This window comes from Dermacentor albipictus, chromosome 8, assembly GCF_038994185.2.
Source record: "Dermacentor albipictus isolate Rhodes 1998 colony chromosome 8, USDA_Dalb.pri_finalv2, whole genome shotgun sequence".
NCBI lineage: Eukaryota > Metazoa > Arthropoda > Arachnida > Ixodida > Ixodidae > Dermacentor > Dermacentor albipictus.
Window position 1 is genome coordinate 30,287,811 of NC_091828.1, and position 20,252 is coordinate 30,308,062.

General features: G+C 44.4%; 1 protein-coding gene across 4 annotated transcripts in view; it reads left to right on the plus strand.

The window, feature by feature from the left end:
• LOC135914484 (glutathione hydrolase-like YwrD proenzyme) overlaps nt 1–20,252 on the plus strand; it is a 133,250-nt gene that overhangs the window by 77,079 nt on the left and 35,919 nt on the right. For all 4 annotated transcript variants that reach the window (XM_070523218.1, XM_070523219.1, XM_070523220.1 and 1 more), the window contains 2 exons: nt 8,965–9,127; nt 19,766–19,936. In XM_070523218.1, coding sequence (XP_070379319.1) covers nt 8,965–9,127; nt 19,766–19,936 — 334 coding nt within the window. The remainder of the gene's footprint in view (nt 1–8,964; nt 9,128–19,765; nt 19,937–20,252) is intronic.

Sequence of the window (20,252 nt, forward strand, 5' to 3'; positions counted from 1 at the left end):
AGTCGTTGAAAGCCGTCAGTGAAATTGTAAGCACGCCTCTTGCACATATCTGTAACTTAATTCTTTCTAACGGTGTGTTTACAGATAAGATGAAGCTAGGTCGGGTGACTGTCATTCATAAAAGTGGCCCAGTTAACGGCATGAATAACTACAGGCCGATATCCGCTCTTTCTCTCTTCACGAAAATTCCTGAGCATGTAATTAATAAAACACTTTGTGAGGTTCTGAACACGTAAAAAATAACTGCTCAGGAGCAATATGGTTTCTGTAAAACTAAATCTTCAGAAACCGCTTTACTTGATATTAAAGAACAAATCCTTGACAACATAGAAAACCGAATGTTAACTCTACGTATCTTTCTAGATTTTAGGAAGGCCTTTGATTGCGTGCAACATGATGTCCTTTTAAAAAAGCTACCTCTTTAAGGAATTCGTGGTGTCGCATTATCCTTAATAAAAAGCTATCTCACCTCTAGAACACAGTACACAACAATAAATGGAGTTAGTTCCGAAATTCAGCAAATTAAGTACTGCGTGCCGCAAGGATCCGTCTTGGGGCCTGTTTTATTTTTACTCTATATTAATGATATTGTCAATATTCAAGGCTGTTCCAATATTATATTATACGCTGATGATACTAACGGGTTCTTCTCAGGAAGGGTAATAGCAAATCTTTTTGAGCAAGCTAGCATCTGGTCACAGCAACTAAGCTTGTGGCTAAATGCGAATAAACTGCAATTAAACATAACAAAAACTAAGTATCTAGTGTTTAAATCAAAAGGAACAATAATCCACCCTCAACTAACACTCCAATTTCAGAACGTCAACCCCGAACAGGCACCAACAGCCAGATTTTTAGGAATTATTTTCCATGAAGATATGTCCTGGTCACCGCACATAGATGTTCTTAGAAAAAATATTGCTCGTGCTGTCGGTGTGCTAAACAGGTAGCGATATTTGCTACCGATAAATATGAAGCGCAATATTTGCAACGCGCTTATACATTCTCGATTAACTTGTTGTTTTCTAGTTTGGTCAACCACTACACAAACTAACTTAAGATCAATTCACACACTCCAAAACCGCGCACTGCGCGCGATACGTAACTTAGAACGTACTGATAGCACTAAACCATTCTATAACAAATATAAAATATTAACAGCATCAAAACTTCACACTTACAAATTATTCCTCGAAATTTCGCGGCAATCCTGGGAAGACAAATGTTCCTTCCAAAGTAAATAGCATGGCAGAATGACAAGCTATAACCTCAGAAAAACGTTGATAGGTAAACCACGTTGCACAACTAAATACGGAGATCAAAAACTATCAGTTCAACTTCCTGACCTTCTAAACGACTACCCCTTGGTATTGGACCTGCTAAATTCAGGAATTTTAAAACAAAGCTTTAAGAAAACGGTAAAAGAGTTGTTACTGTCCGAAGACTAATAGAAATGTTCACCTACAGGTATAGAAAATTTCGCGCATGTTTTGTTTTTTCTTGTTGTTGTTTTAGAAAACTGTGTAAACTTTAACCTTCAGCTACATGTATGGAAAATTTTGTACGTTTTTTTCCCTGTTTTTGTTATGCTTCAAATGATTAGAAAACTGTATAAACTTTAACCTTTTTTCTTTCTTCTTACGCGGATTGTGTACTCAAGCGATGGAAAATGTGTACTACTTTTATTTCATGTGTGCTCTCCTGAAATCCTGCCACTGCCATTTTGCTGCCAATGTACGGGTGGCATGGCCTAGTCAGGCAATTGACAATTGTTTGCCTTTAGCCGTGTCCCCTAAGACAATCTGTTCATTGACCTAAATAAATCAATGAAGATATATATATATATATATATATATATATATATATATATATATATATACAGAGATGGAATATATATATATATATATATATATATATATATATATATATACAGAGATGGAATTCATGGAAAAGTTCTGTAGGTCCGGTGCATAGGTAGGGTAGTTGAAGAAACGAAGGGGCACACTTACGAAAATTGCATGTTTCGTGGTTTAGAGTTTCAGCCGTGGCATGGCCTTCATCGGAATAAGCACAGATACAAGCTCGCAGCCACTTTTCTGGGCATGCGCACGTGGGCATAGTGAGCAGTACATGCACTTGCACACTTGTAATTAATAAAATAAAGAAGTACAGCAGAAGGGAGGACTTAACACAATAAATGATATATGTATCCTGGGAAAACACGGGGAAGGCGGGAGATGGAAATTCCAGACGGAGATATGAATGAAACATAATTATGGTGCCACAGTGATTGTATATGAGGATACAGAATGATATAAATTGCAACACGGCAAAACTAGGGACAAATAGATTTGGCATGCTTTTTCAATTCTGTACAAGGACATACATATCAGGATATGACAGAAATGCATGACACTTTTCCTGCGCTCTCACTGATACCGGAAGACACAGCCTGATTGTATTACTGTTATATTGATCTTGTCAAGCACATGCCCTGACAGTCGTAAATGTTTAGTTTGTGGCAGTTGCGGTAAGCTGGTAACGTATGCTTTGTGGTTGTTGAACCATATGCTAAAAGATGTTTCTGCATGAGCGATATACTGCATGTGACACACTAAACATTCAAGCAGATAGAGGGTGTTAGTAGTGTCGCAAGGGAAGTCTCCGTTGATTTTATCAGAAAAATTGGATTCTCTGCTTCCAGCAGTCTTTGATGCGGCCATATATGTACAGACTTTACAACGGGGCTTATTGCAGGAATGACAACAAGCAGGAGCCATCGCTTTACTGTTAGAAGAGGTTACTACGTCGCACATATTCCTCGAGCGACGATAGACCACTCTTGGTAATTCCATGAAAATGTTTTTAAGGTGATCGCTCTGTGTTACTAAGTTGTAATGCTTTCTCAGAATGTGCGACACATTAGGAATAGATGCAGTGTGTGTCAGATTAAGGTTAATTCGTGAATTTGGCGTCGATCGTTTGTCGGTGCAGATGAAATCTTTCCGGTCGAGACCGTCGGCCCATTTAAGGGTATCGTCATTTACTTGTGGAAGGTTTTCTGCACGGTTATTGCGTTTTTCTCTACAGATAAGATTCAGACGGAATGCTAACTACATTTTGTGCGCTTCAAGTGCATCTCGCTGCACTGCTCTGATGTATAGATCGAGGCTTTTATCTCTTTCAGAAGGAGGAGTCCAGTGCTTAGTTGAAAATAATGATGTGTTGTTAGAGGTACACCGGTCGTGGAAGTACTGGAGTAATCTCATGTCTCTTTCAAAATTGTGCAAATCAATTATTAGTTGGAATTCATTGTATGCGCAATATGCGGGATAAAAATTTATACCCCATGACGGGACACCGTGTTCTTCTCTCGATAACATGCTACAGGGAATATTAACTATATTTCCCGTTTCTGCACAGCTCGAACGCGTCGAAGTCTTTGCATCTGCAGGGGTGCTCACACTAGTGCAGACATTGTCACGTCTCAACTTCTTCTATTTCATCTCGTTAGGCTCATGTGTTTTATCTTTCCTGTAATTGTCAAGCAATGCCCTCTCTTCAGAAGTAAAGGTATGAGTCGCAAAAAGTCGCTTCTCTCTGTTTGTTAACTGTTTCGCGGACGACACATAATGGTAAGTACAATACGCGCTAGGTCAAGTGACGCTTGTTTGAGGGTGTTGTCCCACTTCGACAAGTTGCTATTGGACATTTCAGACGTGGCAGGCCTTAAAGTGAGGCGTAAACTTTTAGGCACAGTACACGAAGCAATGTACAGTCGAGGTCAAATGAAACGCGAAGAGCGGAGTGCGTGGCCGATAGTACAACCAGCGCAACCTGCTCGCCATGCTCAATTCAGGCGGTGTGTGGGAGAGTACGTGTCCCAGTGCAATATTTTCGACCACAGTTTCCTGTGGGCTAGTTATGCCATACTACCTGTGGGGCTCCAGCTACGCATGAGCCTTCAGGTGGGGTTTCAGCTGCGCATGCAACGATTCCAAGATCCTGGTCCTCTGTCGTAGTTCAACGTCTGTGTCCACAAAGTAGATTTCGAAGCCATCCCTCCTGGCGCTACGCCTAGAGAATCGATTAACAGTCCACTAGTGGCCTGTAATGCTAGCAATGTCACGCTGCATCACATTGTACCAGTAGAGAGTAATCATCTTATCTGAAGTCCGTCTTCCGAAGAGACACCAGGCATGGCTGAGTTGTAATGTCCTTAGGAACACCGGGTCTTGCAGTTAGATACAATAGCGCGGATACGGCAACCCAGCACCGTTAATGCGCGGCTCTTGTGCAAGCGAGCAGAAAGGGCGTTATAACCGAGGGGCCAGATCTTTTTTTAGTCATATCGTCAGAAGCCAATAAACGCTGACACCAAGGACAACACAGGATAAATTACTTGAGGTTAATAAATTAAATATACAAATTATATATTATTGGAACTGAAAGTGGATGAAAAAAAAAAACAACGTGCCGCAGGTGGGGAACGTTTCCACAACCTTCGCATTACGACATCATCTGCAAGCGGCGCTTTTAACGGTACCATTGAGTGGCACTAGCAGTGCTGCCTTCCGGTTGTTAAAACGACGATGGTAGCGAGGAGACGATGGTGGCAAAAATAAATACATAAATAAAAAGCAACGCTTGATAGTGAGCCGAGAACTATAGTAGATTGGAATAAGCTGGCCGATAAAACTGTAACACAGGACTCACTATCACTTTTTGAAACATATCTTTAACTATCTTTTACTGTATGATTGGGAAAGATCACCGATGTAACCTTGAAGCGCTTGTTTTTTTTGCGCCTGTGTTTTCTGCGCTTGTGTGAAACGCTTGTGTGAAGCGCTTGTTTGAAGAATTTTTGAGTGCAATTCCCCATTGTTGTATTTATATTGTTTCGTGAACTTATTCGCGTACCACGCTGCTAAGATCTTGTCTAAGATCGCAGTATTTATAAATAAATAAATAAAATAAAGAAAACGCTCGTCTCGCACCTGTGGACTGGTGTAGGCAACGCCGCATGGCATGAACAGCTGCTTTGACGGCAATGTCAGCGGCACACAAGAAACTGTGGTCGAACATATCGCAGTGGGACACGTACTCTCACACTCACCGCCTGAATTTAGCTTGGCCAGCAGTTGCGCTGATTGTAATATTGGCCCCATGCTCCGCTGTTCGCCTTTCATTTGCCCACGATAGTATGTATTTAAAGCTGAAGCATGAAGGTTGCACCGAATACGTTTTAAATTACTTTTCTAATGGTAAAAAAAAATGCACCGAGGCGTACCCAAAAGGTGCCTAACCCCGGCAAGATGTTGTTAGACAATTGTTTCCATTGGCTGATTGAAGTCGCGTGCTTCTTAGCCCGTATGTTTGTTGGGGCGACGTGGCACAGAGCGTCAGAGAAGGTGCCGATAGGCGAGTGTCGCCTTCCAGTGTCGCGAGTGTCGACAATCCAGTGTCGCCTTGCTAGACACTGGATTGTCCACAGCATCGCTACAAGTCGTGCTCTTGTCTGTCGTCTTCCATGTCGATGTGCTTCTTTCCCTTGAGTCTGTAGGTGTATTTGGTGTGGGTTCGCTGTTTCTCGGTGCCTTGCTTCTTCATATCTTCTTTGTCGCGGCCTTGCCTCTTGATGTCTTGTTTGCGAATGCCTCGCTTGCCGATGTCTTGCTTGTCATGGCATCACCTTCCTTGTCAATGCCACAGTTGTGCGGCTCCTCACTGACTCGCTTTTAGTGCCTTGGCTCCGCGTTACTGTTAGTGTTGCGTACATTGCCACTTTATGAGATGAAGAATCGTTGTCACGTTGAAGTTGAATTGTTGCAGTTGGAGGGCGTGCGAGACACCGCTTCACTGCTTTTATCTCTTTGATGATATTGATAGTGAGATGATATCTCTTTGGTGATATTGACGACATATATATATATGTATATATATATTAGTCATATAATCAGAAGCCAACAAACACTGACACCAAGTACAACATAGAGGAAATTGCATGTGCTTGATTGCAATTGCATCCACTTTAATTTCCATTAATTTATCATTACTTTATTTCATTTATTAAGCACATGCAATTTCCTCTATGTTGTACTTGGTGTCAGTGTTTGTTGGCTTCTCATTATATGACTAATAATTATCGGGTCCCTCGGTTAACCCCCTTTCTTCTCGTTTGTATATATATATATATATATATATATATATATATATATATCATCAGCCTGTTATATGTACACTACAGGACGAAGGTCTCTCTCACCAATCTCCACTCACCCCTATCCTGCACAAACCGATTCCAACTAGCGCCCGCGAATTTCAAAATTTGATAATTTCCGAATTTGATCCCTCCTCCTAGTCTTTTGTTGTCCTCGATTGCGCTTTCCTTCTTTTGGCACCCATTCTGTAACCCTAAGGGTCCAATGGTCATCTAACCGGCGCATTGCGTGACCTGCCCAGCTCCATTTTTTTTCCTCTTGATGGCAATTAGAATATTGTCTATACCCGTTTCCTCTCTGATCCCAACTGCTGTCGTTCTGTCTCTTAAAGTTATGCCTATCATTCTTCGTTCCATCGCTCTTTGCGCAGTCCTCAATTTGTTCTCACGTTTCTTTATCAGTCTCCAAGTCTCTGCCATATATGTCAGCACCCGTAAAATGCACTCATTGTATACCTTCCTTTTCAATTATAACGGAGTCGCACGTGCGCAGGCGACGTGGCGTAGTATTGTTTACTGATCCCAACATCGTGGTTTCGGAGTCACCCGTGCGCAGGCGGCCATGAACGAGGCTAGCTATATGATACATTTTCGATGAACTTGAACATTACTTAAATGTAGTGTGGAAAAAAAGAGAAAATGAGAAGAAATAAAAGCTATCAACACTTACCGGGCATTCATTAGTAGCGTGTTCAAGGTGGTACACCAAACAACTCACGGTCTCGATTGCCTGTCGCACACATCGGAGAAGTTATTCCTAACGAGGTGGAACTGATACTGAATCGCCGCCCAAGACTTGGTCGCCAACTGAGAGAAGGATGCCTAGGCAGAGACTTTCGCCCAAAGGGCAAATTGTTAGAGTGGGGAGACGGGCCGCTACAACGATGCTGAGCGGCGCATAAGAAAGACTCACGGGTGCGGGCGCGCGCGCGCGTGTGTGTGCGTGCCTGTGTGCGTGCGAGCGTGCGTGCGTGTGTGCGCGTGTGTGTGTACGTGTGTGTGTGCGCGTGTGTGTGCGTGCGTGCGTGCGTGCGTGCGTGCACTCGATATGAACAGAACATATATTTACGGTGCCGACAAGCGCATACGTTGCCTTGAAAATAGGAGTCCACTTGGGGAAACGTTGGCTACTGCTCTCACATTGCTCTCGTGTTGCTCATCTTTTTGAATTTCTATTTCCCGCATTCCCCATGCTTTCCCAGCATATAAGTGACTGGTGAAAAAGTAACAGGGAGAATAAAAATGAAATAAGCTAAAGGTCTAGCTAGCCGCACAAAGCGGTTTTTGAAGAAGTGTACAGAAAGGCATAACAATTTTGAATAACACAAAAGATATTCATGCCCCCTCTTCCCCCTAAGAATGGTTAAAATATTCATTTTTCACAAGGACCTACTACGCCTGCACGGTCATGACCCTCGTGCGTTAGCCGCTTCGCACACTTTGCGGAAAACAAATCGATAAGTTTGCTTGGCTGCGCAGGGACACGCACGGGGTGAGTATTTTGTAAACACTGTTATGCCGCTACATGATACGGATGGACACGGGCACTGTAATGTTTCGTGCTGTACAACGGCAGCAGTTGGCAGCTTTAGAAAGAGGACCATTTCGATTTCTATAAATGAGGGGTCGAAACTCGACAGGTTTTAAGATCACGCGTCACCAGAACTGGTACTGTTGAGGTGCACTCTGTACCGACATTGCTGGCCTAGTGTCTGCGCCTGCATTGAGCGGAATCGACAGAATGCACTTAGAAGCCACCATCGTAGGCTCAAAGTATGCAAACTGGTAGAAATCCAACGAAAGACTCATATATGGCCGTAGGACAGGCTTAAGGTATTGGAACTGCGTGTTCCTTAAAAAACAAAATACAGAGAAATCGGAAACATGTAGGCAAGGTAATATCAAGGAAGCAGAGCATCAGATTACATTTCAGGAACTGTGGGCGGAAGTCCCTGCAATCAGGAGAGTGATTATATTAGCGAGGGACTTCCAAGACTGAGAAACAGTGCTTACAAATAAAAATGCATTGGCGTTTATGGTGTTTAGATGAGATTATTATGCATAGACGTGTGGCACTCCATCCTTTTTATTTATTGAGCGCTAACCAAGAAGCACGCTGGGATCAGCACCTGTGGTGACACCGTCGTCTCAGTATACCCCTCATTGGATCGGTCGTGTTATGGACTGTTTCATACATGGCAGGGGGACGGCAAGCAGAAGAGCTTCTTGGAGTATAAGTTGCTTGCTGGTAAGATAGATAATTATACCGCCTGCCTTCCGCTGTTAGCTACTTTGCGTCGGTGTTACCATTTGTGCTTTAAATGTGGTTTTCTCTTGGCTACCGGCATGCTGCCTGGCATATTGCAAGCCAAACCCACATTGAAATGCTACTCACATTGAAATCCTCGTCCATGATTTAAATATCCCGAAAGTATAGCTGTATGTTCGTGAACGAAAGCGCACTTCTCTCAGGAATCAAGAAGGAATTCGCCGAACTCACGCGCCTTATCGCAGGCGCGCGGCTTCGCGCTCGGACACGTGTCTTTGTTTTCTATAAATCTTCAAGGCAACAAATCCTTGGGGAGCCGCGAAGGGGTCACATTTCGTAAAGAAGAGGTACCATGTTAAATGTGATTGTAGTTTGTATAGTGTGGCAGGACACCTGCATCACATATGTAAGAACTCGCGGTGTACGTCGTGTTTCGACCGTGAGATGAATAGACAGTCATTTATCGGCCTCGCAGGAGACAAGATACCGTGTACCCTGATCAAGAGCCAACCTGCAGGCGCTCTGGTACGACATTCATGGCCGCGATTGACGACGCTGGAAGTGTATGCGCTTTAATGTGCAGTAATTCAGAGTTTTTTGGCTGCACGGTAGTGGAGGAGCAAGGTATTTGCATCCAGGTAAGTAGGAAATCATACATTCAAAGTGAACGATTTCATTGGGACGAAATCATAAAGCTTACATTGAGGTTACATTAGTAGCCATGCTGATTCACGCCTGTAGAGTGAAAAAAAAAAGGTTTTATTCAAGAAAATGGTAAGAGGTTGGCCTGAACTAATGGGATTTAGCCGGGGAAGAAGGCGTGAATGAAAAAGGCGAAAGAAAAAATTTAAATTATGGTGTTTTACGTGCCAAAACCACTTTCTGATTATGAGGCACGTCGTAGTGGAGGCCTCCGGAAATTTCGACCACCTGGGGATCTTTAACGTGCACCTAAATCTAAGCACACGGGTGTTTTCGCATTTCGCCTCCATCGAAATGCGGCCGCGGTTGCCGGGATCAGATCCCGCGACCTCGTGCTCAGTAGCCCAACACCACAGCCACTGAGCAACCGCGGCGGGTGGAAAAGACGAAAGAGTACAAGCTGCTACGTGCACAACGAAGGGGGGGAGGGGGGGTGCAGGATGTAGCTGTGCCCATGGCCGGGGTACTCTTCATTGTTGTCGGAACGTTTCAGAACATCTCTCAAGGCATGTTATTCGGCATTTAGTCAAATGACCACAAACGCAAGGCAAGGTCCTTAATATATGCCGCGTAACGATACTCCGCAATACGTACGCTGTGGACTGACAAAATTCAATGCCGTACTTGAGTACTATAGAATTCGAGCTTTGTAAGCTGTCAATAAAGGGCTTCAAGGAGCGGCTCCAATACCACAAAGGCTTGTGTAGTGTACTTAGAAGTAAGAAAGAATCGCGCTCATAGAGTTGAGTAGATCATTTAACAAGCTCCGAATCATCTTTCCTTCAGTCTCAGTTACTTCCTGGTTAAAAGCGTCAAGGGATTCATTAGCTAGATAGCTTTCTTGCTAGGTAGAGGAACCGAGCACATGGGAATGGTGTGCACAGGTCTGGTGGAAGCGAAGTGCTTTACACGTCGAGCAGCTTGCGAGAGATATAGCGGAGTATATATATATATATATATATATATCGAGAGAGAGAGAGAGAGAGAGAGAGAGCAATAGAGAGTATTACTATAGGGAAGGCTAAGAGAGGCTGCGCTGAGCGACACAAACTATTCTTTTACAATAGCGAATCGACGAGGTGGCGCACAGGGAGGCACGAGGATTAGTGTGCCGTGTACTCCCTCAAGGGGCTGGATCTCCCGCTCCTGAGTACAGGGACCAACTGTTAACCTACAACGAAATCACCAAGCACTATTACTTAGGGCGCAGGGCATTCCCGTTGCCACATCCTAAATTAAATAGGCCGCAGGCGGTTACATTAAGGCTACTGCAGACACGGACGTACCCTAACCCTGTCATCATGAATAAAATTAATCCGGACTGCGGGGTTTCAGTCTATTGTAGTAAGTGTGGGGGTTTGCTCGATTTACAACACATGCTGTGGCGCTGCTTGGCGTTGGTCGGTGATGGTTCTCGAGGTGAACAGTGGTGGCAGCGAATGCTGCACAGTGAAGTGCTGGCGGACCAGCTCAGGGCTGTCCAGAGGGCCCGTGTGATAGCAGAGGGGCTCGGCCTCTCTGTGCCGACGTGGGAGTGGCCCGCATCAGTCCCAGACTGATCCCTCAGGACCTCAATAAAGTTCTTCATACCATACCAATAGCGAATCGGAGCAAAACACGAACTCTAACTGAAGAACATACGGCGCCATCTCGGTTTAAAAACAGGAAGTGTGCTGGCAAGCCAAATGTATACGAAATGTCGAGCTAATCCAAGGCCGAACCTGCATTACTAAGGGTGTGTTCTAAATCTGGCCAACATCGAATACAGCCTTTGCAGACAGCTAATGACAAAGCAGAGACAGCTTGGAGACCATGTAATGGAACGCGTTTTGAGCCGTCTGCAAGACGTATCGAAGGCGCTTCTGCTACGTGACGCCACCTCGCGGCGACAAGAGAAAGTTGGAAAAAGCGCAAATTAGTTCTGTATTTTAAGACTTTGCACCTCCAAACATTTGAAAAACAAGCTATGGCTTTTATTAAGGGATAGGAAGCCCCTACTACGTTTTTGCGCAACCTATATTATTGTACAGTTTTGAAGCGTCCGAGTCTGTCGCCATCTTTTTTGGGCAGGAAAGTAGCCTGCATCATTCTTGACTTCGATGTTGACGTCGCTAAATGTCTACTTTGACGCCTTTGTGAAAACTGAAACGGGACTTAAGATGGCTGCTGTGCGCTTAGACATCTACTTGGCCGTCTACGGCGAGTATTGGAACACCGTAAAAGTCAAGCGAATGAGCGACAGATAGGCTTTAGTGCTGTCTCGACGAAGCTACAGCCAACTTGAGCAAACATGTGCAAACTATCTCGTTAAGCCTACGGCACGGCTAATTGATAACGTACCTTAAAGACAACGTCCAATTTCACCAGTCCGACGCTGTCGAAGCATCATCAAACAAATATCAAGTAAACATTAGCATTGGTGGGGAACGAACCAGCCGAGCAGTGCAGGCAGACGTCTCGATTGATCCGAAGCGGGCAGCTTCGTCGTTGTCATGTTGTCGTACGTAAGGCTCTCTTTGCATGTGTTAACATTCAACGCTAAATCCCGAAAATAGTGTATGTAGGTAAGAGATCCAGCACCGTTTACATACAGTGCACGCGCAGTGTACAGGACGTAACGCTAACTGCTTGTGTTTCCTGCTATACGCTATACGAAAACTATCCAATGGCCACCTAGTACTCTTGTCGTTTGTAAAAGCAGCGGGTGGAGTGCATCATTCTGCGTCATGTTCAAAGGTACATGCATTAGGCGATAAAGGTTGGTGGGGAAGAGATGGTCCATCCCGCTTGGACGTCATACAGGCCCGTTGCTGCATACGCCGTTACCTCCGCCTACATTGCTGGAGAGCTGTTGCAGATTCCTTGTGTGTAGAGTATTCCTGATACATATTCCGAAGAAGGGTCACTTCATTTTTTATTTTATGGCACTAAGACAACGCGTCTGTCTGTTGACAGCGGCATAGTGCGTTGTACGGTTTCAGACATGTCGTCGGCATAGAATTTCCAGCGTATTTTGCAGATAGCATCGCTGATGAAGACTATGCGTTAAAGTTAGCCAGTTCAGACATCTGTGGCACAAGATTTCTGACAAACATGGGTGCACTCTATGCTTCACGTTCCGCATTTGACGTACATGAATATAATTTCAAACTGCAATCCTAGATTTATACACAGGGACCATCCAAAGCCATTCAAGCTGACAACTAAATCTGCCAATGAGATTGGTTTAGCACAATACTCATGTGCAATATTCGTGTGCTCGTGAGAGATAGCACTGGTTGTCATCTCTTGAACGCATACTATGAATTTAAATAAGTGTCTCACTAAAGCAAATCACGATACGTCTTGGCGTCGGCTCCTGAGGTCTCAGTATAATAAGTTATTTACTTAACAGTAAATCATCAGAGATACTTGCACTGGTTCACGTCGCATGAGGACATGAATTAACTACCTTTCTCTCGCGTCAATATCAGAAACTAAAATAAAACATTTGCCAGATCTTTTTATTGTCCCTCATTTTGAGCCGTTCTCAACCGGTATGAACCTTTTCAAACTGGTTCGAAGCGGTATACTTTTGCTGCGCAACTGAAGCGGAAGTGAACCGGAATACATGCAGAAGACTGAACCGCAAACTGGAAACGAACCTGAAAACGTTTCGGTCCCACTCCCCGATGGAAACCACATCTTCAGGCCTACACCAGTCTAAGTGGAGCGTACAATGAAATTCAAACTGCAAAATTCGACTGTTTAGCTTCCGCCTCATATCGTTCACTATCGAGGTGCGACACCAGCAGAACAACTGGCGGAGCTCTTCCTCACGTCGCTATTGTGAGAGGCCTGGTAGGGCGCTGTTTCTGGAGTGCAACAACAGCACTGCAGAAACACTGCGTAGCGCCCGAGGTGTTGCCCCTCTTATATTTTAGAAGGCCATTCAAGAAGCTTGTACGCAACACGCAACATTCCCACCGCATTCAATGCGTCGCATTTCTCGTGAGACTGACAATTTCCCTTAATTGAATTCTGTGGTTTTACGTGTCGAAACCACGATTTGATTGTAAGACACGCGTGACAATTTCTTCAAGATGGTGGCTCTCCTGCAGCGCGCTTAAGTGTTTGTTGGCAGGTGCTTCTGCGACTAAATAAGGCTCAGTGCTGAGAAGGGTGTCGAGAAAACATTAACAGGATGATCACTTGACTAACAAACCCTTTCTATACTCCGCCGAAGCGATCGTTCATGTCTATCAAAGACAATAATTCCAACAAAACTATATTTAAAAAGGGCGGCAGACCCCACGCCTTGTGGGAATGGATGTTATGCGAAGAAGTTTGCGGGGAGCCTGCCAAGTTAACGAAACGACCATGAGAGCACCAAGACGTAGACAGCTGCTTGATCACCTACAGGACATGGATTTTATGACCTATTATTTACGTTCTTCATACAGCCTATTCAAACTATGTCAATTTTCGTACATACCAAGTTGACTAAATGACCATGAGAGCACCAAGACGTAGGCCGCTGTTTCATGACCTACGTGACACACATTACATGATATTAATGCCACGAACTATCGTTTTTGTGCTCTACACACTCTTCTCATAATATTGCCAATATTTGTACATACCAAGTTAACGAAACAACCCTGACAGCACCAAGGCGTACGCGGCAAGATAGGTACTGTCAAAGTGGCAAATGTTCGCCAAAAAAAGATTCGCATTTAAAAAAAAAGCAGATACACACAAAAGTGAGGATTAACTCTTGGAATAAAATTGTATCAAATATGCATATTGAAGTGAGTAACAAATTAGGCGATTAGCAGTTCTCTAGGTGATACAATGTAGTACTCATAATAACTTCCGATTAGTACCGATATATGAGAAATTTATTTATTTATTTATTTATTCATTCATTCATTCATAACGCAAATACCCCATTTGGCGTTTTAAATCAGGGGTGGGCGTGTCTAGGTAATATTTTCAAAGAATGCCTTGAACGATGAATGCCTTGAGTGGTGCACTGCTTCAGCAGGTAGATAATTGTAGTATTTCGCTTATTGAACGAAGAAAGAGTCTAGATGAGCGGTGGTGCGAGCTGAGGGGGAGGGGGGGGAGATAAACAGGCTTTGAATGGCTATGACGGCATGAAGTGCGATGCGCAGTCGTAATGTCGGTCTGGTGGAACAGTGAGTGATACACCTCGTAAAGGAGACACAATCTTGCTGCTTTGAGGTGGTGCTGTAGGGTCGGAAGGTTCAGAGATGACGTAAGTTTAGTGACGCTAGTGTGGTATGAATAGTCAGAGTGAATGAATCTTGCTGCATGATCCTGTATGAATTCAAGTACTGCTGCCAGAGAGAGAGAGAAAACCATTTAATGAAAGTCAGACATTTGCAATATCATTACTAATATCATTACTGAGTGGCTGAGAACTTCTATAGATATTTATACAGTACCAGTGGCACTCACGACGATAATGGAAGAGAGAATAGTCTAGAGGAATTCGAAATCCCACAAGTAACGCCGGAAGAAGTAAAGAAAGCCTTGGGGGCTATGCAAAAGGGGAAGGCAGCTGGGGAGGATCAGGTAACAGCAGATTTGTTGAAGGATGGTGGGCAGACTGTTCTAGAGCAACTGGCCAACCTGTATAGGGAATGCCTCATGACTTCGAGTGCACCGGAATCTTGGAAGAACGCTAACATAATCCTAATCCATAAGAAAGGGGACGCCAAAGACTTGAAAAATTATAGACCGATCAGCTCACTGTCAGTTGCCTACAAAGTATTTACTAAGGTAATCGCAAATAAAATCAGGAACACCTCAGACTTCTGTCAAGCAAAGGACCAGGCAGGATTCCGTAAATGCTACTCAACAATAGACCATAGTCACACCATCAATCAGGTAATAGAGAAATGTGCGGAATATAACCAACCCTTATATATAGCTTTCATCGATTACGAGGAAGCGTTTGATTCTGTCGAAACCTCAGCAGCCATGGATGCATTACGGAATCAGGGTTTAGACGAGCCATATGTAAAAACACTGAAATATATCTATAGCGGCTCCAAAGCCACCGTAGTCCTCCATAGAGAAAGCAACAAAATCCCAATAAAGAAAGGCGTCAGGCAGGGAGATACGATCTCTCCAATGCTATTCACAGCGTCTTTGCATGAGGTATTCAGAGACCTGGATTGGGAAGAATTGGGGATAAAAATTAATGGATAATACCTTAGTAACTTCCGATTCGCTGATGATATTGCCCTGCTTAGTTACTCAGGGGACCGACTGCAGTACATGATCACTGACCTGGAGAGGCAAAGCAGAAGAGTGGGTCTAAAAATTAATCTGCAGAAAACTAAAGTAATGTTTAACAGTCTCGGGAGAGAGCAGCGATATACAATAGGTAGCGAGGCACTGGAAGAGGTAAAGGGAATACGTCTACTTAGGGCAGGTAGTGACGACGGATCCGGATCATGAGACGGAAATAATCAGAAGAATAAGAATGTGCTGGGGTGTGTTTGGAAGGCATTCTCAGATCATGAACAGCAGGTTGCCTTTATCCCTCAAGAGAAAAGTTTATAATGGCTGTGTCTTACCAGTACTCACCTACGGGGCAGAAATCTGGAGGCTTACGAAAAGGGCTCTACTTAAATTAAGGATGACTCAACGAGCTATGGAAAGAAGAATGATGGGTGTATCGTTAAGGGATAAGAAAAGAGCAGATTGGGTGAGGGAACAAACGCGAGGTAAGGACATCTTAGTTGAAATCAAGAAAACGAAATGGGCATAGGCAGGTTGCGAACGTAGTTCCCGCGCCTACTAGGGCGCCCCTCGCGGCGGCGAGCGCAGGACCGGCAGGATACGACCGGCCCGCTTGCGTTCGGAAAGCCTGTATGCGCACTGTTTCGCGCGTAGCTGTTGCCTTTTCAGAGCAATGCCGAAGTGCAACCCGAGCTGTTGAGTAGTGGGCTGCAACAGCACGTACACCAACTCACGAGGAACAAAGTTTTACAGGTTACCAAGCCGACCGTATGAAGCAGAACGGCGTCAAGACTGGATAGCGCTCGTCCGACGGCATAAGCTGTTTTATGTTCCGGCGTTATGCCAAGTGTGTTATAACTCTGAATTATTTGCTTTTACAGCAATGATGGCAGCAACGGGACACCTACAGTCAGTAGCGTAGCTAGGTCGTCTGGCACCCGGGGCCCATAGGTCTTCTGTCCCCCCCCCCTCCCCCGGGTTTATTGGAGGAAGCCGAGGATATCAACAATTTCTGTATGTCTCCAGACGTATATGACCTCCCCCCCCCACTGGCCCCTTGCACACGGAGCCCACGCCCCCCCCCCCCCCCCTGCTACGCCACTGCCTGCAGTGCGTACCAGGATATGCATCAAACAAAATAGTTTGTTCCTACACTGTACCGCAGTAAAGCCGTGGAACTCTTTCCCAATCCTCTCCCATTCGAACAGCGCTAGGGCTTGCTGAGAGATTTGAGGAGGGGTTGCAGCCGGTTGAGCTGGCATACACTCTTCTGGCCCCATGGCAGCATATCAACGAAGGTGCAGATGAGATCACCAAAATTTTTGACAACGTGGTTTATTGGAACCTCCTTTGCACGCACTGAAAAATCGCAACATAAAAGTATCGCACTTCCAGTAACTTGGGCGAAAATATTTTCCCAGCGTAGTCTAACACAACTGGTAAGTTCATCCCCTTTTTTTTGTGTTTGGGGAGAGCAACGTTAGAATACCTCTGGTAGGTCTTACGAGTCGTTCATACGCCTCACGTTCTTGGATGAGATGTTTTGGATTCGTATTTGCCGTCATCTATGTAGAGGGAAACACTACCGCGGCGTCCTTGCACTTCCCTGCGATGCCAGCACGGGAAATCGCAGCTCCCCGCTAGGATTTGTCTGCTGTCGCCGATCTTCAAGAATCAATTTCGCCTACAATTTCATGCGTCCACACCGTAGGTAACGAAGTAAATTACGCTGAGCTTCACGCATCTCGCTGGTGCATTATATTTCGTTTGCGGAATAAACCAAGCAGTCACTTCCGATCAGTGCGAGTTCAACACTTCCCTCACGTCGTAGACGTGCCCCACTTCAAATAGACGACTTCCTTTCCCTAAATTCTTTTCACGAAAAAAGCTATGAAGATCTTGTAATTCCCAGAAACCCGGTTAAAATTAATATCGGCACGCTGTTTCGCGCCATCGCTATCGTTTGACAGGACGCCAAACACGCAGTGCGGGCTGCTGACGCCATGAGTAATCCTACCACATTCGCGCAACTGTTCGTCAGATGGCGCTAGGGGTCGGAAAGACGGGGCGCCGCCTAGCACTTGCAACCTGCCCATGGGCAGGACATGTAATGAGGAGGGAAGATAGCCGATGCTCATTAAGGGTTGCGGTCTGGATTCCACGGGAAGGGAAGCGTAGCAAGGGGCGGCCGAAAGTTAGGTGGGCGGATGAGATTAAGAAGTTTGCAGGGATGACATGGCCTCCATTAGTACATGACCGGGGTTGTTGAAGAAGTATGGGAGAGGCCTTTGCCATGCAGTGGGCGTAACGAGGCTGATGATGATGATGATGATGAGGCCTTTTATTCGATGCACATACATCGCTGTCATGCTACTATGCATGGCGAAGGGAATTGGGGAGAGAAACAGAGAAGGATAGAGACGCAAAAGGAGGAATAAATTAAAAAAATGTGGGCACTCAGTTTTGTGACTCATGGGCAACCGCGTGCTATGGTAAAATCCTTCAGTATGCACCTGGTTAGATTGTTATGGGTCCCACACTGTGCTTACGTATTACAATTTGGGTCAAACAAGTTTTAAATTTGCGAGTAGTTTTACTGAAGGGGAAACAGGACGTAGATTACGGTGCTGGTAGCATGATTTACGATTGGCATCATTGCTAATGCTGTAAAGGTGTGAAGACCAATGGTGGTTACTTCACGAGTTAATGTATTAGTATAGATAAGTCACAGCACACATTTCAGAACCGGCGATAACGTAATTAGCTCAAATAAATTATTGGCGATGGTGGAAAGTAAGTAGGGACTTTTTTTGACGTTGAGAGACATTAGCCAATTATTACACCAAGGGTAAATGACGTTAAGGTCGGACTGGAGAGCACGAGAATCGGTTTCGTTAGTAATATGACGATAGATTACGCAATAATCAGCAAATAAACCAATTTTCAAAGAATAACCTCTCGGTAAGTCGTTCATATATATTAAGAAGAATAGTGGCTCCAGAACAATGCCCTGCGGCACGCCGGAGATAACGGGTGATAAACTAAACGAGCATTGGTTAGCGTAAACGAACTGTTGAATGTTAGTAATAAAGTTGCGGATCTATTGGAAAACACAATGGTTAAGATTAAGACGCGAGAGTTCTAGGAAGAACCGTTCATGAGGAACCTTGTCAAAAGCCTTTTGGAAATTTAGGAAGAGCGGATCTATGGGGACGTTTTGATCAATATGTGAAGTGATATCATTAACGAAAAGAGCTAGTTGAGTCTCGCAGGACATGCGTTTCTGAAAACCATGTTGCTTAGCAGTGAAGAAAGTAGCGGATTGTAGAGATTTTAGAATATGAGAATGAATTATATGCTCCATTAGTTTGGAACAGACACGGATGAGGTAAATTGGACGGTAATTGTGGCATGATGACGATGATCCTTTTTTGGTACTGAAATTACCTTAGCTATTTTCGTCTCTTGCAGTACCACTCCAGATGATAATAATTGCTGAAAGATATGACACAAGAATACACTAGAGATGTGCGCAGTGTTCTTAACCATTTCGGAATTGATTCCATTGGTGCCGGTTGAGGACGCTAATTTCAGGGATTCTGGCGGCTTGGTGATACCGTATGCCCCAAATGTTATGTCTGGCATGGTTGGATGGATGAGGTAAGGGCAGTCTGGGAGGTCAGTGTTAGGTACAGAAGTGAACACGGAAGAGAAGATCGAGTGTAGTACTTCAGATACCTTTTGGTCCGAAACATGGTTATTGTCGTCAACATATAATATGTTGGTTGACGGTTGTTTGGATTAATGTATTTACGGAATTGTTAAGTATTATTTCGCAGCATGTTAGGTATGGTTGCTGAGTAAAAGGTTCATTTAGATGCTGTGAGCAAAGGTTTAAACGCCGTTTCACTGGTGTAGTATTTTTTTTCAGAGAGGAGCAGCATTGTATGTTTGGCTTTGCAAAATAATCTTTTCTTTTTGGTGTTTATTGGCAGAAATGCTAATAAAAGCTAGAAATGCCTGCATTTGATGACAATCCTTGTGTTTACTTACAATCCAAAGTTTATTTATGTTTGCAGAATACAACTCCACCTAAACAGTAATCAATTGATTTATCATTGGTGAACATTACCGGCTTCTAGATTTATACAATTGGTCTGCAGTCAGAACTCTACATTGTCTTTGTTGTTATTTCGTTGTTTTCAAGCGGATGCGTCCACGAACTTTAGTACAAAGCGAGCTGTCGCGAATGGTGATATATTTGCACCGTGTCTGCTGCCAGAAGGAAAGCCGAGGCTTTAGCTTTTCTTGTATTTCAGACGAGGGCAACTGGATTCCACCTGGTGCCGGGACACCCTAATTGCATTGGCCCTACTAAAAAACCCTACCACTCGGTCATGCCGGTCATGCTTACCGATGCAAACTCTGGTACCTGGCTTTGCACGCTAGGTGCCATGGGAGGCATGACGCAGGCCGTCGTCATCGCACAGGTAAGGTTGCAGTTGTCAATGGGTTTATAATAATAATAATAATAATAATACTTTATTGCGCCAAGTATTGAAAGAATGTACAAACATCCGGCCTGCCAAAGGCTACCATGCATTAGCATTCTATGAGAGCTAACTGGAATTCTTTATAGCTATCTAACCGCTTTTGTGGCCGATTCCGAAGATAGTGATATATAGCTGAAGCCTGCACGGCAATCGTGCGGTACCGAAGGGTGGCATGGTGGTAAGAGGAGCCGTCTCGCATTCTGTCCTCATGAAAGCTAGCGTTTTGTGACAAAGTCGTTAAAACGCTGTCCCT